The 26,014-nt window shown below is 39.2% G+C and overlaps 1 protein-coding gene across 2 annotated transcripts in view; it reads right to left on the bottom strand.

Moving 5' to 3' along the window:
- Positions 1-26,014, bottom strand: part of SMYD3 (SET and MYND domain containing 3) — a 384,383-nt gene that overhangs the window by 5,292 nt on the left and 353,077 nt on the right. For both annotated transcript variants that reach the window (XM_066315957.1, XM_066315958.1), the window contains one exon: positions 1,061-1,169. In XM_066315957.1, coding sequence (XP_066172054.1) covers positions 1,061-1,169 — 109 coding nt within the window. The remainder of the gene's footprint in view (positions 1-1,060; positions 1,170-26,014) is intronic.

Below are 26,014 nucleotides of genomic sequence, written 5' to 3'. Positions count from 1 at the left end.
GCCCTAACTCTTTGCCACAAAGCACTTCATATTGCACAGACATTAATCAAAGGGAATGTAGAAGCAAATTGTTCATTTCTTTCCACCACTGGTGCCAGACCTGGGCCTGCTCCTGCCCAGCAGATACCAGCAAGGGCCAGGTGGCTTTTGGCAGCACCCAGCAAAGGACGAGGAGCTGTGCCAGGAACTGGAGGTGAGCAGAGAGCCAGGACAGGGAACCATGTGATCATGTAGTGTCTTCAGGGCAAGCTGATCACAGGACAATCAGTAACATAAGAGAATAAGACCTTTTTGAGGGAAATTAGAGACAGCACATTTTCCAGGGGGAGTAGAGCATTGCAGCAGTGATTGAGGGCTTGAGACGGGAGGCAAGATTCTACATCCTGAGGACATGTTGCACATGGAAAGGGATTATTTAATATATTTAAGATGATACTAACAGCAATATAGCAGCAGGACAAATAAGAGCCTGAGGTACAAGGAAATGAATATAAAAGTCAGCTCAGGTACAAGAGGAATGGCTTAAAGCTGAAATGTAACTAGCAAAGCTGCAAAACCAGATCAAAGATGATGAACAACAAGAAATACGAGGGATCAAGAAACACAGCTGTTGATTTCAGTGTGGCTCACAATAAAATACACACATTAAATACAAAGTTTTCCAGCCTAAAATCACAGAACTCAATAGGGAATAAGGAGGGTAGAAACTGCAGCTCTCCTCCTGTTCCTGTACTTTCAGTGCTCTCAGAATCACTTTGTTATGGGAATAAGGAATATATGAAGCACTGAGGTAATTTTATCTCTTCAGATCTAACAGTAATTTTTCATCCAGGCACCTCTGAGCTATCAAACTTTAATTAGCTGTGACTGATGCTGGAGAACATCAGTGCCTGAATGCTGTGCAGAGCAACAGTGACCCATCACCACACCCGCAGCCTGGGGAAAAACCACTGATGGAAGAAGTGGTGAGGAGTATCCAAAGGCATGAGGAAGGAGTCACACAACAGTTTTGAGGGAAAAAATGGAGGAGGATAGAGAAAAAATATTTCACCCTACTGACCTGTTTTAAGGTTTCCAGTGCCTGAGGAAACATGCCTTGGCTGTACTGCAGTTTGCCCACTCGCATCAGCTGGACAGCCCTCAGTGGATGGAAACCAGGATAATACAGCCTGTAGAGAAAAAGGAGGAAAATATGTCACTGCCAGCTCTCACCTTCACAGTCACTGCCTCTGCGGAGAGCTATTAGGGTGGGACTGCAAAGTCATTGTGAATGTTAATAAGGTACTCAGAGAAAATTAGCTGCAATACTGAGAAGCATGAAATACTGAGGGGAATTAGCAAATTATTACTCTCCATCCCAGAGGAATGCCTTTAACATTATCCTTTTAGAAAGTGACGAGAGCAGGATTATTTAATTTGCTACTGTTGGATAATACAATAGCATTTACTGTACTTAGTGTTGCAAACAGAGGTCCTTGACAATCTCAGGTCTCTGGAGAGGCATAATTTTAAGAGAAAGCTTCATCAGGGAACCCAGTCCTGGATTGTCCAAGATAAAGGAGTGGGACTGCAGTGAAAGCAGGTATATAACATCATGATGTGTTCTTCTGAGTGTTTGTATGCTGCTCCCTGTTGCATAAAAAGAACTGGTTCTGCACATTCATGGAAACATCTCAGACTTGGCTTGTTGATCAACACAAGTAGTATGTTGTGTTGTCCTGCTAGTATGAGGATACATTCCTGTTCTTAATTATTTTCACAAAAGCAGAGGTTCTGTTAAAAAAAAAAAAAAACACAAAAAAACAAAAAAACAAAAACAAACAAACAAAAAACAGAACAATGCTCTCTTTTTTCTAGGAAGTAGATGGAGAGTGGTATCATTATTAATTGCTCTCAAGATGCTCTTGAAATGTTCATGGTGGCTGCTCCAGATTTTTAAATTCCACTGGCCCCATCATATGTGGATTGTACCCTAGCCCTATGTTCTGGATGTGCAGATTATGATATCTTGAAAAAGCAACTTGGGGGCTGCAGAAAGTTATGGATGTAACTTGCCTGGAACTGGCCATCAGGAAACATGAGGTGAAGGGACACACTTGGAAGTTAAGTTGCTTACAAAAGACCTTATATATTTTTTGACTAACTATCCCAGAATCGCAGAATCCTTAGGGTTGAAAGAGACCTCTGGAGATCATCCAGTCCAACTCTCCCATCAAGGCAAGGTCACCTAGAGCAGATAACAAAGGAACTCATCCAGGTGAGTTTTGAATGTCTCCAGACAACCAATCCATGACTTCCCTGGGTGGCCTGTTCCAGTGTTCTGCCAACTTCGATGGAAAGAAGTTCTTCCTCATGTTTTGGTTCATGCTCAGTGCTCCTTGTCCTGTCACTGAGCACCACTGAAAAGTGTCTGGCACCATCCTCTTGGCACCCTCCTTTGAGATGTTTAAATATATTAATGAGATCCTCTCTGAGTCTTCTCACTGACTCAGGCCCAGCTCTATCCCAGTTGGTGGAACCCCCACACAGGTCCTTCATAAAAGAAATGCTCCAGACCCAACATCGTCTTTGTGGCCTCCATTGGACCCTCTCCAGTATCTCCTTGTCTTTCTTGTGCTGAGGAGCCCAGAACTAAACACAGTATTCCAGAGGTGGCCTCACCAGGGCTGAATAGAGGGGCAGGATCATCTCCCTTGACCTGCTGGCCACACTCCTCCTGATGCACCCCAGGACACCCTTGGCCCTCCTGGCCATAAGGGCACTGCTGGCTCATGGACAGCTTGTCACCCACCAGGACCCCCAGTCCTTCTCCTCAGAGCTGCTCTCCAGTGGTCAGTCCCCAGTCTGTGCTGGATTGGGGTTATTCCTCCCCAGGTGCAGAACCCTGCCCTTGCCCCTGTTGAACCTCACCAGGTTTCTTTCTGGCCAATTCTCCAGCCAGTCAAGGTCCCACTGAGTGGCAGCAGAGCCTTCAGGTCTATTGGCCACTGCCCCAGTTTAGTGTCAGCAGCAAACTGGCTGAGGGTGCCTCCTGTGCCACTGAGAAACAAGCTGAGTAAGAATGGACCCAGTATTCATCCCTGGGGAATGCCAGTGACTACAGACTATGCAAATGAAAGAATAAAAGCCTTAAGCACAACTCACCAAAGACAAACATCCTACTTGATCAAAGAGCATTTTATTTCCTCAAGTACACCAGCAGTGTCTAAAAATACAAAATGAGTCACAACTTCAGGAAGAATTGCCAACAAGCTTTCCAAAAACTACTTCTCAAAGAAAATCTTCTTTGTGTTTATGCTAAACCTGTGATCATCAGAGTTCAGGGTGAGTGTTAATGAATGATACCACTGCAGTCAGGAAGACACTTAAATCTGCATGAATATGATTAAATGCATGCTAAGACATTAAATGATGTTAATTTGTACAATGTACAGAAATCTTCTGATAAGTCTGCATGCAAATTAATAAGTTATCTTTCTCTGTTATATTTCACTAAGGAAAATGCAAACAAAATTAAATACAAGTAATTGTTTAAATGGCAGCATATCTGGCTGTCCTTATAAATCTCCAATCAGGATGTGTAAACCTAATGAAAAATGTTTTCATACTCAAATTCCCCTATTCCACTGATTCCACACAGTTTCAGTGAAGACATATAGAAATACATGGAAGGCATGCCTGGCAGGATCTCAGCAGCAACAGCTTTTGATCTGCCAAAGCCTCGCATGAAACAGCAGAAGCCAATTCCTCAATGAGAATAATCCATCCTGAATTGCCACAAGCACCTCCTGCTCAGCCCCCTTGTGGGTCGCAGTTCAAAAAGGCTGAAAAGCCAGCAGACAAGAGAGAAGAAAAATGATAGCACTTATCTCAGTCCAAACTGACCAAGGGTCTGGTTAAACAAACACTAGGAAATTATCAGTAGGGGTTTTTTTTAGAATTTTTTTCTGTTGCTATATTGACATGGTGCTATCTGATACTTGTGAAATAGGAAGAAAATGCAGAGATTTTGGTGTTAATTAATGAAGAGTAATAGAAATTCCAGCACAAACACAGACACAAATGGAAATAATGAGCACATGCACATCTTCATAAAAATTGAAAATTAAATGTCTATATGATGGCATCCTTCTGCTCTCCTCTGTGACTGCTGCAAAGGAAGGAGTAAAAATGTCATTTCCTCTCCTCTGTGCCACCAAAATGCCAGGATGCCTGGGGAAGGATCATGGCCGCAGGAGAAGGTGCCAGAGAGACAAAGATTTTTGCATGAGATGATAACCCATCTCTATAGGCCCCATTAGACTGCTTCTGCTGTATCCTTACAGCTCTGATTCTTTTACCATTGTTCTTTCACAGCTGCTTCACATCTCTGTCATTCCACACCTTTATCTTTCATCCTGTGAAGCATCTTTTTAATCTTTCTTTCCTCACCCTTCTGGATAACCAGCCCCATTCTGATACCAATGCAAAGAGGAAATGTGGGTCCTGCTTCGCATGCAGCCAAATGAGGGATGGCAGCTCAAGCAGGAAACTCCAGGCTGTGCTTTAGTTCATCAGTGTGCACCTGCTAAACTTCACAAAACACAATGTGGGCCCATCAGAATTCAGAATATGCCCCTTCATGAAAACATGTTTCTTTCTATAGATCACCCACCTGCAGTCACTGAAGGTCTAGGATTCTGGTATGTGCAATACCAGGGAAAACAGGCAGCAATTTAGCAATGTCAGGTAGCCAGCCCAAACTACCAGCCGTAGACTAAAGCAAGTGAAAACTTAAGATGAGGACAGAGAAGGAGTAAAATGTGTAAAATGAGGGGCCCCATGCTCATAAATATTTACAAAGCTGTTTTACTGAGCTGATTTATGCTCTCATCTTATGCATGTACATAGTTCCATTTTGCAAGTCTTAAAACTGGCATTTGAAACAACTGTTTATTTTCATATTCTGGAATAAATCTATTAAACTATTGGAACACCATTTATGGAAGGACATCCGTTGAGTGAGTTTACCAGAGAAATCCAGGCAGCTTGCAGCTCTTCTGAGAGATGTGCAAGTGGGAAAAATGCTGCTGGCTTCTTCAAGACATTCCTGGGATTCAGTATTGTGAAACACTGATGCGATAGAAAAAACTAAGCAGTGTCAGCCACTTCTGGGCCAATTTATTATCCCCATGCCTTCCTCTGAACAAAACCAAGTGGACAGATTTAAGAATAAGGAAGCTATTTACCAGCCAAGGAACTGATACCTAAAGACTGTCAACAAGAGACCAAGATAACTATAGAGAAATACACGCTTTAAAACACGTTACAGCTTGGAAAGAGTAGGATTTCAATCTGTAAAGGATTTTATGAGATTTATGAGGGCCTGAGGGACAAGAAAGGAAACAGTAACAGACTGAAAGCTGAAGTAAGCATCATTCTGTGGAGTGATGCTTCCTTGCCCTTGGCACTGGTCAATGCCCAGTAGATCACTTGCAAAGAGAGATTAAACAAAACACAGCTAACAAAGCTGCACTGTAAACAAGTCAGCTGGAGGAGGCTGAGAAAGAGCTGTACATTTTGTAGCACATCCTCTGCTTTTATGGGACAGCACAGCTTTGTTCCCATGTATGCCCAACAGCATCCACGTCGGCCTGTTCCTCCAGCCTGTCAGCTGGTTTCCCCAGTTCAGTGCTATCTGCAAACCCCACACAAGTGCCTCCTGTTGCTTCCTCTGGGTCACTGAAAATGGTGTTGAACAGGACGAGTCCAGGACAGACCCTGTGGCAGCCCTCCTGTTACTGGCATCAAACAGGGGACAAGACAACAACCACGTCCTCCCACCCCACCACCCAGCCGGGATTTTACCTGCCTCGCCCCGCACACCTGGGCCACAACACCCTAACCTGCACGCTGGCTCCCTGGTCGTCTCAACCTGGCAGAGACAGTACTGAGCACGCTGGCCAGCTCTCCCAGTGCCTGTTCTGGAGGAAGCCATCCAGTCTGATGGATTTGGAGGGGCCACACGCTCTCAGATAACCTTATCCTGGTTATCTCAACCCTTATCCTGGGATGTGCCTGGGACACTTCATAAGTGACCAGTGAGGCAGAGAAGGCACCACCTAGCTAACCATTCAAAACCACAAATGAAAGCTATTTCCCAGTCTTCAGGTAGCTTGTACCAGGTGCTTCACAGTTCCAAGCAGAAGCAGTTCCTGCATTTCTTTCACAAAATACAAGGATACCAATTTCTCAGCAAAGAAATGGCTCATACTATGTAAAAGAGTAGATGTTTCTAAGGAAATCCACTGTTCTCTTGGTACTTCAGCCTCAAGGTTTGCCTTGATTGACCCCCAGAGCAGTCACTAATCATATACTTTATAAAGAAAAGCGGATTCTTTTTTCATTTTATGTATTAGCTCTGAATCTCTTGAAGCAATCTCTTGTGTTTCATGTAAGGAACAGTGTAAAAACCACAATCCTTGACAAAATTTAGCCAATTCCTTCTATTTCTCAATAATGTAGTTCCATTAATTCCACTCAACCTATCTTCAATTACAAAGTAAAGAGTCAGAGCTTTTGTGTTCTCTTGTGAATTAAAGCCTAGCATTAAAAAAAAAAAAAAAAAAAGACTATGCAAAATCACTGCCTTTTCTGATGACTCATATTTTAAAATAGATGTCTACCATTCCTTGCAGATAAGTCAGGGGCTAACATTTATACTGCTGTCTTCAGCCTGACATAATTAGAAACAGGAGGATTTATAAAACCTGAAATAAAGGTTTGAAGTGGAAATGTTACAAGTCTCTTTACTAAGATGACATGTAAAAGGTGATGCTATACATAATTGTAAACTGGTTTGCAGTACCTTTCAGTGCAAGTAAATATGATAGCATAAAAGACATAAAGCAGTTTCAGGAGCCCCAGCAACACAGAAGGAATAAAGAGGCTCCAGGGCTTCAGCAGTGATGGTGAGAAGAATGCAGAGAAGATAGTATCAGCCTCACAACAGAAATGTACACCACAAATACAGCACCCACTAAGTTCAACCTTCTCTTCTTTCTCTGACTTGTTCTTGATTTCTGAACTCCTCAGTATTTGAGTACATTCATTAAAGCTGTTCACTGAACTGAAGCCTAGGAATTGGTTTTATGTTGTCCAGTTACTTGTTTTTCTCTTTAGTCAGTGATGTAAAACTGGTCAACTAATTCACATATTATTTCTGCTCCTTGGCTAGGATGCTGAATGGGTTCTACACATGAGAACTATAATAAATATTTTTAGAAAAAATTTAAGGACAAATTTTTATTTGTGCTAAAAAGTATGAAACAGTCAAAGAAATCATATGCATCAGGAACATCAGATAGGTAAACTAACTATACTCATTTAGGAGTTCACAGATCTAAAAGTTAAAGGTGCTGTTCAGTCTGATCTCCTCCACAGAATTTCACCTAGCAATTCCTGCTCCAAGCCCAGCAATCTGAGGCTAAAGTAGTGCTTAAGAAGAAATGTACTATTTGTAGGAAATAATCTTAATCACCTTTATACATAATTTGGTCAGTGTTTTATTTTTCAACAAGCACGAGCCCTGTGCAAGAGTTTTGCCCAGAATGAACAAGGCTGCAGGGTTATTTTTGGAGAAACTGGGAATGTGTCAGTGATACTGGACTAGGTGACTTTTTTGAATGCTAAGTGTTAGAAGTCTGGTTGGAACGTTGGACTTTTTAAGGACAATATATCTGTATTAACCTGTTGAAAATATTTAGGAGTTCCTGTGAAAGCCTTCAAAAAAATACTGTCCTGGCTTTCATGCTCATATTACTTTTTTTTATTGGAATAATAATAATGTAAACTGTTATTCTTTCTGGTTTTTCTTTCTCTTGCCCCCTCACTTTTTTATCTTAAGAACTTCTTATTTATCATGGGTGACCAGTTAAGTTTAAATCAGTTCAGTACTTCCCAACTCCCATTATACCTTCTGCAGCCATGTCATTTTTTGAGTAGAGGACTAAATGCTTTACCTGTGGCAGACCTGATATACTCCAGCTGCCCTGGAATATTTATTTCCCATTTTATCTCCCCATCACAGTGTCTCATGGAGACGATCAAAGCATCAGTCAACAGTTTAATTCTGGCATCTGTCTTTTCTAATTTTTCCTGGATTTTACCTCTCTCACTTGGATTTTGGGATCAGCTCCTCAGCACTAGCAGGGAGGTTTTCGTGGAGGAAACCACTACTGCACATCCTAAAAGCATTATAAAAATGCTTTGCCAGCAATGGGAAAACATTATTAAAATAAATTTTGTGCTGGGATGTCTCTTACAAACTAAAGCAGGAGAAATTACTTTCTGTGATTACTATGCAAAACTACTAATTATCCCTAAGAGACTTCTTCTGGTCTAACCAAATAACAGCAGAAAATTGGCATCATTTTCTGAGCCAGCTGGGACAACACCAGTACAGACGTGCAGACCTAACACCTCTGATCAGAGTTCATTTGGAAGACTCCATACTCTTATAAATATGCCCTGGCTGAACATTTATGCATCCTAATTTAAATGTGCTCTCTGTCTGTGAGAGACTCTGGACTCTTTGGACTGTTTTGTATTGGCAAAACTCTTGGTTATCCCCCAAGTATTGAGATTTTCACCAATGCTCACAACTCATGTATAAGCCTCCTCCTACTAAGCAGCAAAGTGCATGGCATGACAGCCTTTGTTCTGCACAGATAAGATATGGAGGCCCAGGCAGATGAAATAGTTTGTCCAGTGTTACAAGATAAAATCTCTGGGAAAGTTAAACCTAGATTTATTTCATTGTAGCTCTAGGATGGCTTTTGGTTCATGCAGACTCTGGGTCTTGTGTCTGTGCTGTCTTGCCTACCTGTCTGCCTCTAACAGTCCAAAAGACAGTAAACATAGGCTTCATAAGTTTGTTGTGCATTGTAAACCAAATGCAGAAACAGTAACCATAGTTAAGAAACTTTTGTGCCACACTGACAATTTATTTTTCTGTTTCTTTTTGTTTCTATTCTGTTGTCACTCAAGAAATGTCCTGTTTTCTCTGTGGAACAACTGCCTCTGGAAGCAGTTCAGGATTTAGATCTGTGAAATAATGCCTCAAAATATTTTTCATCACATCTGCATCTCATACAGTTCCATTACTATTTGTTTCAGTAATTTAGCTGATGTGATCAAATAAGCAATCATACTTCTTAATTGACTAAATTCTCAAGAAATGTTAGCTATCAATCTCAGAAATTATTTCTCTCTGGCTTCTGATCATTCTGCCATATTCCTTATGATGAAAATTTATGTCACATTAAAATGAATATTGTTCCAGATGGTGTCTCTGCCAAGATCTGAATGATAACTTTAATAAAATGAAAAAATGGGATAAACTGCAATTTTCATCTTGGCTCTTGATCTGTCTAACTCATCCACTTAAAATGCTAGCTCTTCTCAGTTTGAACTGTCCACTTCAATGTTATCTCCGCTTTTGTTATTATGAGATATTAAGGAAATAAAGGGTTCCCATTCTGGAATAGAAGTATGAAAAGATTTTATATATATTGTCTATGTGTCCTGGCTGAGCTTCAAAATGTCTTTTAGCTCTTAAGGTTTTTTGTCCTAAGTTCACCACCTCTACAGATAAAGATGGCAGTGTGGACTGTCACTGCAGATAGGAACACGCTGTCTCTGCCCTTGCATAACCAGGAGAGTAAGAGATTAAGATCAACAATTGAGTTCAAAGGATTTATAAAAATATTCTAAAAGCCATACAGATTACATTGGGAGAATGCCAGAAAACATAAGAAGGATAAGAAATGCAGCAAAGGAACAAAAGGAAAGCTAATTAAAGAGAACACGCATGAGAAGAGAAGCAAGAAACTGAAGGGAAATGTACACTAGAGACTGTAATTTGTGACAAAGATCTTGGCATCACCTTCTCCTCCAGCAATGAACCTCTGACCAGTTTTGATGGTATGAAAAATGACTCACTTTCTCATGCAGCTGAGAATACAAGATTGCAGGTACAAGAAATGCAAGTTTAAACTTCGGTCTTAATCAGAGACCTACAGGATTGCATGATCTCCCTTCTTCATCCACAGAGAGTGACAGGAAAAGGCAAAGCACTGATGGATCTCTATACGAGTCACACATGACTTTCCTCTGATTGATTCCCTCTGCTGTGACATGAGTCCCCCAGTATCTGAGCCACACTCATCTAAATACTACTGGTGTCAGCAAAGCTTGGAGAGGTCTGATGACTGTGTGGGTGTTCCCAAGCTACAGAAGGAAGAAGCCAGTAGCACTGACATCTTCAGTGCAAAACGTCTTCTCTGTACTCACCAGTATCTCAGACCACCTCAGAAGTCTGTTGTTATAAAAAGTGAAACATGCTCATTTTTGACCACACAGGTGCCTTAGAGGCTTACCTCTCTTGTGCTTTTTTTTTTTTCTTTCTCCCACCATGTTGCCACCCTTCAAAATTTGTCAGGCCTGTGCTATATCAGCTGCCATTTCAATTTGTCTATAGGGTCAGACACAACTCTTGTCAAAAATAACAGCAAAGATAACAACTGAATTAGCATTTGCAAAATGTTAAAATTGCAAAATTTAGTGACATTCTCACGCATAACTTGTTACCATCATGTCTGAACAAGAGCTCTATTACCTGATGTCAGATATCTCATTTAGACAACCAGCCTTACTCCTTCTCATGTCTCAGCTTTTCCATCTGTAAAATGAGAATACTGATCTCTATATTCAGTAGACTAATACAAGGGCTAAATACTATCATGTTTGTGAAGAGCTTCGAGAGTTACATAGGAAGATATTAGCAATAGTTCTGAAAAGAATGACAAACCCTCGGTAGGCTACAGAGTTAAAACGTGACAGCTTAAACAAGACCATCTGTCTGAGCTGGAGAACACGTAACTTCCATCCAGTTGCTCAGCTGGCTACAAAATTTCTTCCATGACCCAAAAGGCATGTAAATTGCTCCAGAGCTTCCTAGGAAATAAAACAATCTGGAACAAATGGGAGGGGGAAAATAGCATTTTTTGTAGAAGAAAGGAGACCAGCTCTGAATTTTATGAACAGCAATCATGAGCAATAATCTCTCCCAGCTCCAAAGTGCTGCCTGAAATGCTAGCTGAATATAAAGGAGAGATTTTTTTCAGGTAACACATCAGAGTGCCTCTTCACAGCATGGAAAACAGTGTGCAATACTTCAAATGACCAAGGCATGCTTGAACTTTGTTTGTAATTGAAAGTAGCATGTTCACTGAGCAAGCATTTTTCAAGGAAAGACAAGTTTGTGGGTACACCTTGATTAATGGGTATGTTTGTACCTTGGCAGTACAGGCATGAGGTAAAAAATATTGAAGAGAAGATCTCAAGCCACCATTTCATAATTATATGTTATTGTCCCAAAAGATTGTGAGGATTTTCAAAATTATACCTGGCTACAGTTATGCGGCCCAGCCACTCAGGGCTTGTTTAGAGACATAAGAGAGTATGAAAGATACTCTCCAGTAGGCACTTTGCATCAAATTTCCTCAGTATGAGGTTTCAGATTGAATTTCTAGATTAGGTCATTAGAGGTCCATGTCTTGACATGATGAGAATATATTTCTATGGGCAAGATAAGGGATGAACAATTCATTTATGCTAAAGTGCAATGCATTCACAGACCTACTGAATAAATCTCCTGTATAAAAACAGAAACAAAGGATTCCTAGACTTAAAAAAAAAAAAAAAAAAAAAAAAAGGGCACAAGACACAGGAACCCAGTTCCCAAAGAATGAGCTGTTTTTTACTTCTACTTAGTGCCAATGACATAAAAATACATAATGGATCTTTTGGAAGGATGTTTTCTCCAATTGTGAGGACTCCAGCCCTTTCTAAGAAGAGCCATAGCAGGGCAATCAGCTTTCTGGGCCAGACCACAGGGACAGTGGCTGAACATGTCACTGAAGCATATGGCCTTGAGCCACCAGAAGGACAAAACCAACCCAAACCCCAAGCAAATCAACAAACAAAACAAAAACCCCCCAACCAAACAAACAAAAAAACCCACTCTGGAAGCTGCACAAGAAATCCTTTGGAATTCCTTGACAGAGACTTGGTTAGTCCAGCCCTTACAGTGAGTCTTGCCCAGACACCAGTGGAGACACAGACATTTTGTGTCCAACCTCCTTTCCCAAAAGGCCACGGGTAGGTATCCCATGGTGGAGCAGACTTCAGACAAGAACCCTGTGAAACAATCTGGTAAATGTTTAGCCTGTGCCCCACTCACTGAGGGCAGTACAGGCACAAAAGAGGAGCTATAACTGCACTATCATGCCTAAAGCACGTGAGTAAATGGCTTGTAACAGTCCAACAAAACGAAACAGTGAGCAACCACATTCTCTGTCAGCTGATTGTATGGAGGCAATTACCACATTGATTTATGGATGAGTGGGGATGGAGGAGGGGAAATGAGCAAAAAAACCATATGTGGACTCTGTCAAGTACTATTTTTTTCTATCAAATGTTGTTTGGGTCTCGCTGAGCTAAAGAAAGACTCTGTAACACTTGGCCCACAGTTCCCAGTGGTGGACCTCTGTGCAATGTGACCAGGTTCACAGTCAAATATTAGCCAGCACATGAGGGAGGGCTCCAGCAAGCTGCTGTGCAAGTGCAGCAGAGCTGTCAGGGTAATCAATCTGTGGCTCTTGGACCACTATTTCATCCTGTACCCCAGGTTATACCCCTTTGTTGGCTAAAGCTCTCTGGCTTAATATTTACTTTTGGTTTCCCATTACATATACCAGCTGTGTTTGAGGCAGAACTCCAGTCTGTCTCACAACTCATTATTTCAAACAGTAAGAAGAAATTCCCTTTTCTCCCTCTTCCCAGATATTTTTCTTCTCTGTTTTCCTCTTCTAGTTTGTGCATCTTTCGTTCATAGTTTCTCTATCCTTACCCTTATATTTTCTTCTTTCAGTATTCCCTAACAAGCTGCCTTTTTCCCCCTCTAACCCACTCTTATTATATTTTTATTCATAATTTTAATGTTTTTTCACTCCAGGGTGCTCTCTACCTACATAGAACCAAAGTGCTAAGCCCTGTGTAGGCTGACTACTCACCTGGATGTGCAAAATGCAAGATATCTATCTTTGGAGGAACTGCTAGACCACTAACAGCTGTTTCAAAGTAAACTCCCTTTATGCACTGCAAATTACATGTTAAGACATGCAATGGTGTACTGTGCATGAAGCCTCAGGAAACCACCCATTGATCTATGATATGTCCATTAATCTCTGCAGCCTAAAGGGCATCTTTCTAAATTCGTACAGGAGCCAGGCATGAGAAGAAATCTGTCAATACCCTTTTGTGATGCACAGGAAAAACCACATACTGAGTCCTTGCTATTAAATGTGAATCCATAGAATGAGGCAGTCATCAAATTCTAAGATGGCATTTACTTGCCTCAAGCAAAAATAAAATGTCATGGCTCCTTCTGATTTTGCAAAGTACCACAATTTGATTGTCAATTTGTGATTTGTCTGAAATATGGCTTATATATCTCTTGGCTTTCATGGCATCTGTTCTGAGGATTTTTGCATGACTTCCAGTTTATATTTCATGCTGGACCAGATGTATCTTAATAGAGTGCAGAAAAAGGCCTCTGCTAGGTGACAGCTTCTCTCCCAGAAAAATGGAGATCTTTCCTGGAATTACCCTGCAAGTGCACATCATGGTACTGCAAGCTTTTGTAATAAAAAGGATTTTAGGCTGCCCCTCTGATCTGTATTTTCTTTCTTTCTCTGCTCATGCTGGCACATCAAGTAATGTTCTTGTGTCCACTTCCTCCCGTTTTTCATGAAAGACACTTGTTTGAAAGGGCTCTACTAATTTCTTACTGGCTTTCAGCAGACTTTTTTGAGAAAAAAAATCTTATCAGAGTCCTTGATATTTAGTTATTTACATTGTCCCTTATCAGGGACAGCTGATGAGAGTTGTACCTTCATATAAAAAATACTTACAAGTTTTTATAATTACTGTGAAGTGTTAATAATGCAAATGAGTTCTGAAAAATATGAACCTTTTGCCAGTGCTGGTTTGAGGCACGATACAGTAGTTTCTGTAAAACTGCTGAGTATTAACTTCTTTGTGACATTTGTTTATGAATAGAGATGAGCCAAGAGGGAAATTTTGCTGTGCATGGATGTACACTGACAGCATGAATAGTACTGTGTAGTAAAAGTATTTCCATCATGACATAAGTAGATTTAAATTGAATGCATGCAGATATGCAGATTGCCTAAAAGATGAGCCTAGACAGATTAAATATATCCATGCCACAATTTTTTTTCTGATTCCTACATGATAGAATACAGATCAAGTAATTTCATACAGTATGTCATACAATATTATACAACACACAAGACATAACAGTTCAAGCCAATTTCACGTGGAGAAATACTTACCTCAGAAAACAGCCACAGAATGTGGCTATCTTCCCCTCAACAGAGAAGCCATAAATTGAGAGATTACTGGGTTAGAGAGTGCAGGAATGCCTTGCTTTTTCTCCATGCCAGAGCACATACACTCACCTCTTCTATTTCTCTCTACCTTACAGAAAGAGATTCAACAGCTAAAATAGGTTAAAGGCAATCTATACATACTTTGAAGAAAGAGCGCTTGGCCAAAGCTCAGGTTTATACTTGCCAGTGTACATGAGACTATCACACTTGATTAGAAATTGTAACTGCAATATGAAACAGTTCTCAAATTACAATTTCAAATTTTCAGCATTTACAATATGGGGGCAAGCAGACTGAATTTCAGGAGGAGTTTGGAAATAACTGCAATTCTTGGCAGACATAATTCTTCTGCATAATACCAGAGACAGTTTATCTACCTATAGACTTTCAAGGTTAATTTGAATTCATTAATGGTGTGAATTTAAAATTAATCACTTAATAATCACTTCAGTCATGTTGCAGATTCTGTCACTGAAAACTAACACAGAGTTATTTCATATTTAGGTTGATTCATTTCCAAATCAAACTGGGCCAGACTGCAGTAAATTGAGAAAAACACAGGTAATTGAAAAGATTAATTAAAGCACTCCAAAATCTGTTTGGGTTGTTTACCCTTGAGGGAGAAGCTTTGGTCAAACAAAAATGGTATGCTTAAAAAACAAAAGTCCTTCACTCTTGTGAACATTGGCCCAAAACATATGTAAAGATAAAATCCTATGATGAATATCATGTAATTGTCCTCTCTTCAGAACAAAATTGGATGGTTTTTATATGACTTGTTCCAAACAAACAGGAGGTAGCTAGAAACCAGCTCATATGGAAGGGGGAGAAAAAGAAAAGATTTGTCCTATAAGATACTAGACAAAATGGGGCAAGAGTCAAACCAGACACAAGACTACATTTTGCATTATTAGGTTAGTAAACTCGTGCTACATTTTGATCCAAAAATGATGGTACGACAACGATAAATTATGAAGTATTAGTTAGAAATGGCATATTGTGCTTAATGTACTAGCAAGTACTAACCCACCAGCAGACATAATCAGTTGCTATAGTAATTCTAATCTCCACCTATGCCTCAAGAACTGTTAAGGGATGTGACGAATTCTGTCCTTCACAAAATGTGTACTTTCCCATAATCGTGTTTAGTGGATTTTCTGCAGAATCCCCATGTGCCTACTGCACAGATCACACAGTGCCTTATCAGATTCAAATGACTGATTTGAATTTTTATTGAGCAATGACCTTTCCAATATACATTTGATTTGCGTTTACATCTCATATGTATATATCTCGTGATCTCAAATATTCCACTCTGCTTCAAGCAAAAATATCTCAAATATTCCACTCAGCTTGTTTTTAAACAAAAGGCAGCATGAAAGCAGTTTACTAGGAAAATGTAATCTGATCAAAAAGAATAAAAGGAAAGTACAATAGTTAATTATTTCAGGCCTAAAAACTGGAAGCAGCTCTCCCATGTGAATAAGGGCCAGTACAGGTCCCGTACATCAATTAGGCCCACTTAAAGCACATTTCAAAGGCTTAGAAAGGATTTATATGGTGCATCAGCCTGGGGCTGTCAGCATGTGAATTTCATCCCCTATGAATATACCTGTCAATATAGCTGAAATCTAAACATTAAGGAGCTTGTTAGCAAATCAAAATCTAAATTTGCAGACACTGTCACCTCAATTGTAATTGTCTCTTCCTTTCCTCACGGCGAAACAAAGTGGTTACGAGCACAAAGCAAGTGCAAGAAACAGTGGCCACAGTACTAAATTTTCTCATTTAAGCTGTCCTTAAGAGGAAGATGGATGATACTCTAGGAAGAAAAAGATTGTTTCTCTGTCTTGGTCTTCTAAAGGAAGAGCTTTTAGCTGCAGTCCATAAAATCCATTTCTACGTCAGGAAAAGAAGGGAACAATGAATACTGTACGAAGCTCACAAGATCCACAAGCCTTCAATTAATCGTTTTGTTCATATAAATATAAGACTTAAGATGCATTATAGATGGACTTGGAATTTAATCCCTGATGAGCAATTATTTAGGATTCATGAATGCTTAATCATGACATGTTTTTCCATTCCTTTACATTTCTGCATTAGTCATAAATTCTAAGGAAGGCACAATCCTGAAATCTGGAATCTCTACTTACCTCCAGAATTTTAGCATTTTTATTTGAGACATGAAACATTTTGACAAATATTCAACTACTTGGATCCATGCTATATTAGGAATAGAGGAAAAACTATGGAATAATTGTGTTCATAAGTCCTGGAGAAAAGTCAGACACTTCATGTGTGAAATTTGCTCTGAAAGCATATGGAATTAAGGCTTTGCATTCTGTTGGAATTTCTCCTTTAAGATCCTATCTGATCTATCAACAATATGGGAATTGAGAAAACTTTTTATTTTTTCCAATTTTATTTCTGAGCATTTATCTCTGGATCACCTGAATTTTCGATTCATATCAAATTGCAAAAATATCACCATTGCCTCATTCAAAACTCTCTTGAGAAACAATATATTTTGCAGTTCCTTGAAGAGAGCAGAATTTTTACCCTTTCCCACCCTTTAATCGTGTGTCCAAACAGAGCTTCCTGTAGTTGATTTTAAAGAGTTAACGAATAATCAGATCAATAAACATACTTGAACATGACTTCAGAAAACTCTTACATGACAGCAAGTGTAGGGCTTATCCCAACAGTGTATTCATGCTGACAGCCCCCAGGCATCTAACTCTAGATGCCAGGACAGGAAGCTTTATCTTCCCAAGTGTCCCAATATATGCAGTGCAGAGTCAAGGACTCCTTGAGGAGAAAATTCAGAATATCCAACTCCCTCTGCTGAATATTCCTCAGCATTAATAATTCAAGATCAATTTATGAGCTCAGTTTTCTGTCACATTGGCTCAGACTCCTAACTGTGGCATAAATTGTGTCACACTTTGATTCTTCAAATTGAAATGAGGATACAGAATGATTGATTTTGCTTTTCATATCCTGATCTTTGATAAATATGGAAAGCCTCAGTATGGTTCATTTCTATAGGAGCAACACACTTCCAAAGAGAAAAGCCACCTACACTATAAACCTCCTCATACAGGAATTTTGGATGTGCAAACTTGATGACATTTTCCACATGCTGTAGCAGTAAAGGTCTAGAGACTAAAAGCACAATTCTCAAAGGGTCACAGCTTCTAATTTCTTTAAAAACAAACACAATCTACCATGAAAAATTTAATGGTACTTTAATTATCAGTCAGTTGAATACCATGAGATATGCTTGCCTTCATTTTTTAATACCTTCTGCCATTTCCAGCAAACTGTGGAAAGAAATAATGGATGCCTTGAGTATTCTTCCTGTCTATTTCCACCAAAGTAAAAACAAACAAAAAAAACCCCAAAAAACCCAACCCAACCCAGACCAAACCAAACCAAAAACCAACCTCGAAATGAAGATTCAGATTATTTTGGATCAGTCATAATCCAGGAGGAACACTAGCAATAATAAATATGGATACACAAATGCAGCTGTAGCATTCACATCAATAGCAAAGAAATGCAAAAAATTTGCCCCTTTGGTCGACTTCTGCTAGATTAAACTGCTAAAAAGCTCTTGGCTGTCTGACTCAAGGTTTCATCTTTGTTTTATAAGGTCAGTGCTTTAGCATTTGAAGAATATTTTGCATTTTGCAATATTTACCTCACTTCCTTCTCCAGAGATGTTGTAATCATTCAGGAATAGCAAAGCATATTGCATATATAAGAAAAACCCTTATGAATAAAAACATTTCAGTATTTTGAAGAATTTCATTAAATGGGTATAGAGATAATAAAATATTAAGCTGCCTACAGTGCAGTCTAGGCTGGGTTTTATACCACACCCCACACACATGCAGTGTCATCTGAACAGCAGAAAATGTCACATTATATTGGCAAAGTCTCTGTAATTCTTAAATCTTTTCATAACTGAAAACCAATTTATATTAAAAAGAGTTTCTGTTTAGAGTTATGGGGAAATGGGCAAACCAGGCCAAATGTCTTCATTTGGGTCTCAATGGCTTTTGTTCATGCTGCCCTCCAGCACAGGAGAGCTTCCTGAGCATCAAGACGTGGCTGAATTATTTAATTGAATATATAGTTAAATTTAGTAAGTAGCACTTAAGAAATAGCAAGAATAGGAAGTGTGTGATAGGCAGAAATTTTTTTGTCTACCCATGCTCTTAGAAAAAGGATGGAACAAAAATATATGTGCAAAGCTCTGATAAACCATGATAACATGTTTGATGACAGGACACATGGATCAGCTACAAATGAACATTACAAATGTCAATATACCTCTGGGAATGTGGAAATTTTATCTTTGATAAACGTGCATCAGGCATAGCAATGTGGATATTATTATTATTTCTATTTAAAATAATTAATGAAATAGTGATACAAATGATTGGAAGAACCCGTGCTACTCACTGTGATAAATCCTTACTGTTGCTTTGTAGGAAAAATACATCCCACAATAAAAGGTTTGGCCTCTAAAGATACAGTACTGACAAAACTGAAATATCAAAATGCTCTCACTTTGTTGTTGCACCAGGAATTAATATTATACTGAGAGTCTAAATGAGGCAGAATCAGGTATTTTGATCAGCACATTTCAGACTAAAGATCTTGAAAGGATCCTTTCAGAGGAGACAATCTTAAATTTTTTTCTCCATATTTCTTATTCTATATTATACTATGCAGCATTTTAAACATCCTGTTTTGATGAAGAGCAGTAGGAAACACAGGAAAATAGATGCTAACTATGGATAAAGCACCTATTAAAATAGAGTTATCCAAATTGATAATGCATAGATAAGGAACATTCACTGGAAATAAGTAATTCAGAGTGACATCTTGCATACATATGCTTAAAGCCCTCTAGTTTCTCTTGCAACTATTATCATGATGAAATAGTATAAAATAAAATAAATTTGGTTGGGTTTTTTTCTGACAACTGTAAAATGTAAGTTTTTTAGTATCAGAATAATACTTTTTTAAAACAAGCACCTGGAAAACCTTGATGTTTCAGTGGCATTTTAAAACCTGACTAGAGGCTTCAGAGAGGTTAATATTAGTCATCGCTTTCTCACTGTCGTGCTCCTTTATTCCCACAGCATGAATTTGCATAGCCAATACAGCATTGAAGGAAGAGGTTAGAGCTTGGATAGCTGAAAAACTGTTACATGAAATTCAGGAACATTAGCTGGTGTTTCTTAAGAAAATTTGCATTGGAAAATTATATTCTTCTGGAGCATTTACTCTATTTCCACTATCCAGGATGACTAATCACAAAAGCACTGGTATTAAACCAGTTAGCAAAGCTGAAACTCAGCAAAATGTGTCAGAAGTAGATGAATTTAACCTTGCAGTATTCAAGGAATGGAAACTATACCCTGGGGCACATTAGAGAAATACATGGATAGTAATTATCTAAAAGGAGATAACCAATGTGGATTTAGAAAGGCAAGAGCCTCCCTAACTAATCTACTTGACCTTTATCATGGGGCTAAAAACAGGGCTGATAATAGGCTCTGCAAATAAAAGAGTGTGTTTGTATTTTCAGGAGGTCATGTGGGCATCCACAACAAATAGATGAAAGGGGTGAAAAGAAAATAGCTCTATAAAAAACCCTCTGAAAACTCATAAGAAATCACGTACTGCAAGGGAATGTGTTTAACCCTCCATCTGCCACACAATTGCAGCAACCCAACAGCAGCACTGGGGGAGCATTTGTTGCACCATCCATGTGGTGACTTTGCCCAGCAACATAAATGGTAACCAGAGGCTGTAGCTCCATGGGAGCTGCTGGTCCTTTTAAATGTAAGTAAAAGAGAAAGTTATATAGAATCCACTGGAATCCTAGTATAGGTAAAAAATCGACTTGACAGACTAAGTAGCTATAGTATGTAAATCCCTAATCCCTTTCTACACTCAGCTTTTATTTTAATTGTTTTTTTGTTTGTTTGTTTTTGTTGTTTTGTTTTTAATTTTTTTTTCAGGACAGCAGATTAACCTAGGAAAGGTAATGCTGTGATGGGTAACAAAGGTAAAACTACTCTCTCTCAAAACAAGATCTTTCCTGAAACAGCTTTTCTAGCTCATGATACTGTGGACTCTCTTAGTGTAGAGAATGCTTGAGCCCCTGTGAAAGTCTACCTTTTGACAAGCACTTTCAAGCCCCATAGAAATTAACGACATTTGGAGAATGCCTTCACAGTTTTACTTCCCTCTAACCAGTTGCCAAGGTGCTCATGTGTCCCTTTGGAATAGAGCAGCCAAGCTCTAGTAAGCCGATTATTTTTCTCTTGCTTGTACTGCCTGAGATGGGACACAGTTCCCCTCCCCATGCTTGGAAGATGGAAAAGATCCTCTGACACCTAGGTTGGAGGAATGACAGTTTATGGAGGGAGGACTTTGTGTGTCAGGGGCAACCTTTTCATTAGACAAAGGAAAAGTTCAGTTCTAGAGTCTTCATCCTTTTCCCCCAGGAGCTACTGGAAGGAGGACTGGTTTTCTGCCCCTTGTAGTAAAAGGAGAGGCCATAGGTGAGGACACATACTTGTACTCTGAAGTTGCTGAGAAAATAGGGGATAAAGGAGAATAAATTACAGAAATACACCCCCTCATTTACCCACCCAGACACTCCTTAACTCATTGTTCACCAAGGAACAGAGAGAGGAAAAGAAATGAAGATAAATAGTTCAGAGTCAAAGAAGCAGTGAGGAGTATAAAAAAAATTTGGGAGAGAAAAGAATGTGATCCAAAATGTGTCTATGTCTGAGTTAGGTACCAAGACAAAGAAAAAAAAAGAAGAACCAGAACTTAGGGATTCTAGAAGATCCATACTGCCTCTAATGCTAAACATTCACAGATCTTCAAACTCCAGAATAAAAATGCAGCCTGTTCTTTCCTGGAATATTTACCAAATCTCCCCTGCCTTGTTTACTGAGCAGAGAGTGGCCACTGTCAGTTCTCCTCGATGGGGTCATGAATTCACCTGCACACATCCACTTCTGTCTTCTTGGGCAGACAGGCCAAGAAAATATACCCAAGTCAGCAATCTTGCATGTCAGCACGTGCAACTACTGGATCAATTTTCTCATCTCTAACACCAGGTTTTTCACTCTCAACAGAAAATTTTTTTACTGTCCTGATCTCATCCAGAAGTTAGCTAAGGGATTTTGAACATCTGTATTGCTACTTTAATCTCTGTTCCAAGTGGTACCACTGCATCCAGCACAAACACACCGCATCACGCTTTTCCTTTCTTCTAGCTGTTTCAGAATAAATTGCTTAGGTGGGGTATTTTGGGTACGTCTGGAAGTCAGGAACCACACAGAAAGTGTGAAGTAACAGGGCTGAAAACACAGAAGAGAGGTAAACTAGATCTGTAAACGAGACTGTACAGCAAGTTAGGCCATATGGTTAAAAAAAATCAATCTACATTTAGTAAAAAAGAACCCTTAGTAAATATTTCAAGCATTTGACCATATAAAGAGCATCTGGAAAGGTATATATTGCTTCTTTTTTTTCCTCCTCATTTCAGAAGAGTGCTAGAAGTAGCACAAAATATCCTGTACTTTGCAATGAAGTAGAACATACTTGTCTGCATTTTAACTGAATTTATCAGGTCCTTAATTTTGTTTTTACACTCAATGACAACTTGAATTCTACTATAATAAATATTCATAGCATGCATATTCCAGTCATATGTGTGAATTAATAAAATTAAAGCTTGGTTTTCATAATTAAAGCCATTAGTAAGAATTCCAAGATGACTTTGTGCATGTGCAGAAACTTGAGAAAGAATTACCTCCATTTTTTAACACCAGCATCTGGCTGGAAGTGCCTCAATGCTCAGCTAGTATGGTAGCAAGCATTTTTACCTGAGGGATAAAAACTGAGCTTTGAGTTTTAAAGGTTCACAATACAGTCACATAGTAAAATATTCTAAAATACACTCATTTAAAGAACTCTACTAAAAATAAATCTGAGAAAGCTGTACATATGATCATAGCTGTTGTGAAGGCAAGGGAGGAAGTAATTTTGGGAAATAAATTTGTTGATATTCATTCCTTTCTCAGTTCTGTTAATAATTTACTCTGTTTAGGCCCACTTTAAATAACACTGATGGAGGCTAGTGACTTCCAGCTGAGTTGAATCATGTTGTGTGGGAGTGGCACATTCAGCTCATGAAAAATCATCACTGAGAACTACAAAATGCAAGATGGTGGTTTATCCTAATATAGAATTCCTAGGATATGGTCCCTTGAGGATTGCTTTGGGTTATGCAAGGCTCTCCCCTTGATTTAAATATCTCAATTTTAAATGTTGAGAAAGCATCCAAAGGTTAGGTGAGTATTATCTCGAGCAAGACACCATCTGGGAGGTGGAAGTGGTGATATTATTTGTGGGCAAACACAGGCAGGCAGAAAAATCCTGTGCTGCTGCTTGTCACTTGTAGTTTGACTTCTAAGAGAAAAAGGATGGCATTTGGAAAATAAAATACATGCCTATAGTTGGGAAGGCATCCTGAGATGGGAAGGAATGTGGGGAAATAGGAAGGCAGTGTTTGGTGTTATGTGAGACCAATGCCATATGGAAAAGAGAGTAACTCACAGAGATTTGGCAGGTGCCAAAATTGCCTTTGAAAAAAGAAGTTGATGCTGCACTGCAGTCAACAGACTGATTAGCTAAAGCTACCTGAGCAGTGCTAGGGTACCTAACAAATTCAGATGTCCAGTTGTCATTGCTCAGCCACACTAATAGGGAAAACCCCCCACCAAGTTTAAACTTTCAGTTTTTCCCTGCTGCAGCTCCAGTGCCCTTCCCATACCTGGAAGGCATGCTTCCTACATACATCCATAAAACTGGTTTGTTAGATTTCAAAAAATCCCTCATTGTAATTCCTCCTTGTCACAGTTCCTGGATAATGCTTCGATCATGTAGGAATTGGTGACCTGTCACCCATGCACACAGACTGTCTAAGGCTGGAAAGAACTGATATCCTGGTCACCTTCTATCTTACTGTTAGCCTGTCCTTCCCTGACCTGCTGGCTTTATCTTCTGAGACACTAAGGAAAAAAAAAATCCCCTTTTCAGCCTGATAACAAGATTTATGGGGCCATCATCTGTCTGCTTGTTCTTCTCTAGTAATTTCTGAATCTATTGGTCAATTTTAGTTAAATTTGGCACTGAAGTAGAAATCTCAAAGATGTTCTGGTAATCTAAAACACCAAGATAACAGAAGATAAAGATACCAGTAGTACATTCCCCAAGGTAAAGAACACAATGTGAGCTTTGCCCTGAGATATATTTGATGAATGCACGCAAGAGAAATGTTATAAAATCTGCTCCTGAGAAACTCTGGTTTCTGCACTATAAATTTCATTACGTCCATCTAAAATTCTAGAAAGTTCCGGTAAATTCTCTGATGTGTAACAGGCACTGCATGAATGCTGCACTGTAGTGAACCATTCAGTTCCTTATCATTCAGTGAACCAGCATAAAAAAGTCATTCAGTCAGAGGCAAAAATCTAATGGAAAAACTGCTCCCTTAGCTCTGGAGGCCAGTGAACAACTCAGTGGCTGAGCACTGGCATGGTGGTATTTTTTCCTTTAGAGCTAAAATACCTGGAGCTTTTGACAGGCAGAAGCTACCCCGGTGTTGATCATAGCTATCATGAAGTACCTGTGCATTAACAAGCAGTGAAAGGCTACAGGGAGCATAGTGAGTTGGTCTCTAAAATCCTGTGATTTGAGGAGTCCACAAAATGCAAATTTCCAATATGCTCATTGCACATGTCTGCAGCCAGCTTTTCTATGCTTGTACATTTATGGATAGCACTTCAGGAAAAATCTGTGGCATACAAAAGGCAAACATTTGAATGTAAAGAAGAAAAACAGATCTCCTGGGTGACTGTTGTTAGCAAGCTGACTCCAGGAGGAGAATAAACCAGACAACATTCTTAAAAGCATGTCTATTTATTTTTTTTTTCTGGAATAACGTAGTATTCTTATTAGACACAGAAGGCTGGGATATATCCTACATATGTATCACTTGACTCTGGCCTGGTATGACTTGTATCAGCAGAAACTTAAAGGTCAGTGATAGCTTGGACAAAGGGCACGCAGAGATTGGCATTGGGGAAGAAACACTGCCTGTTGCAGTGACACAAAGCAGACAAAACTGGAGATATTTTCACATTAGAGAAGGAGCAATGGTGGCAGTTATTAAAAATAAAGCAAGAAAATTATGCTACAGAAATCAGGGCTTGCTCCTTCAGACTGTGATGAGCCATCCACAACACTTCCACAAACAACAAACTACCAGCACATCAGTCAGAGGCTGGATTTATTCTAAGGACATACTGGCTTCATTTTCCCAATACTCTAAGTCAAACAGTATCATTACATCTAGTCCTTCTGATCCACCAGATTCTCTCTCTGCTTTTAAAAAAAATACTTTGAAATAAAGTCACTGTAGAGCTGTGAAAGAGTAAAGAAAGTGGCAGCCATTTAAGTATCCACCATCACACCAATGGATAAATGGATACACAACATTAGGATGCTTCTGGCCCAATACAATTCCCTGTAAAAAAAGTTTCTGAGAAATGTTAAGTACACAAATACCAGTTCATTAAGGACTTTCACAGTTTGTGTCAAACTCTTTCCTTTTGAAAAGCACACTACACAATGTGCTTTTCAAAAGGAAAGCATTGTACTGAACAGCTTCAAAATTTTTAACTATAAATTCAATTTTTATTTCTGTGAACTCATTCAGTATATTTTGTCTCTGATGTTAAGTTATAGATTTGTAACTAAAAAAAAAGTCTTGATAATGCTGGATTCTTTCTTTCATTATCCAAAATCCTTTTGCTTTGCATAAGAAGGTCCATTACACAGTGAAGTGTGTTATAATGATGGCTCACAAAATTTTCTCTGCTATCTAAGTAACTGCTTTTCTGCGTTACACGATAAAAATAATTTGTTATCTCCATCAGGCTGTGAAAAGCAGGTATCTTCAACTATTGAGAATAAAGTAAAAATGCAAAATGTGTCTACGCTAAAATCAAAGAGCAGATTCATTGAACTCAAGGAGAAAGAGAAACATCTGTCAACATATTGTAACAAAAACTCCTGCAGTGATCAAATGCGGTAAGTGTAGCTCACTTACGGAGAAGTTAGCTAATTTAAAAATTATGTATGTGACAGGAGTCAGGTCTTGAATTTATGAAAGTGCACTTTCCCATAGAGATCTGAGGAAGAGTAGCACATGACAGGAACCACACAGACAAGATTCACGCACAGGAGGACAAGTGTGTGAGCATGTGACTGACTGCACTTACAGGCATGTAAGAGAGGAGGACCTGCTGCAGCATTGCTCCTGGAGAACCAATTATCTTGAGACAAATTATTTCAGCTGACTTTTCCCAGGGATCCCTTTTGCCAGA

This window comes from Sylvia atricapilla, chromosome 3, assembly GCF_009819655.1.
Source record: "Sylvia atricapilla isolate bSylAtr1 chromosome 3, bSylAtr1.pri, whole genome shotgun sequence".
Classification (NCBI taxonomy): domain Eukaryota; kingdom Metazoa; phylum Chordata; class Aves; order Passeriformes; family Sylviidae; genus Sylvia; species Sylvia atricapilla.
The sequence above is the reverse complement of the archived record's forward strand: the minus strand, read 5'-3'. Positions and strand labels throughout refer to the sequence as shown.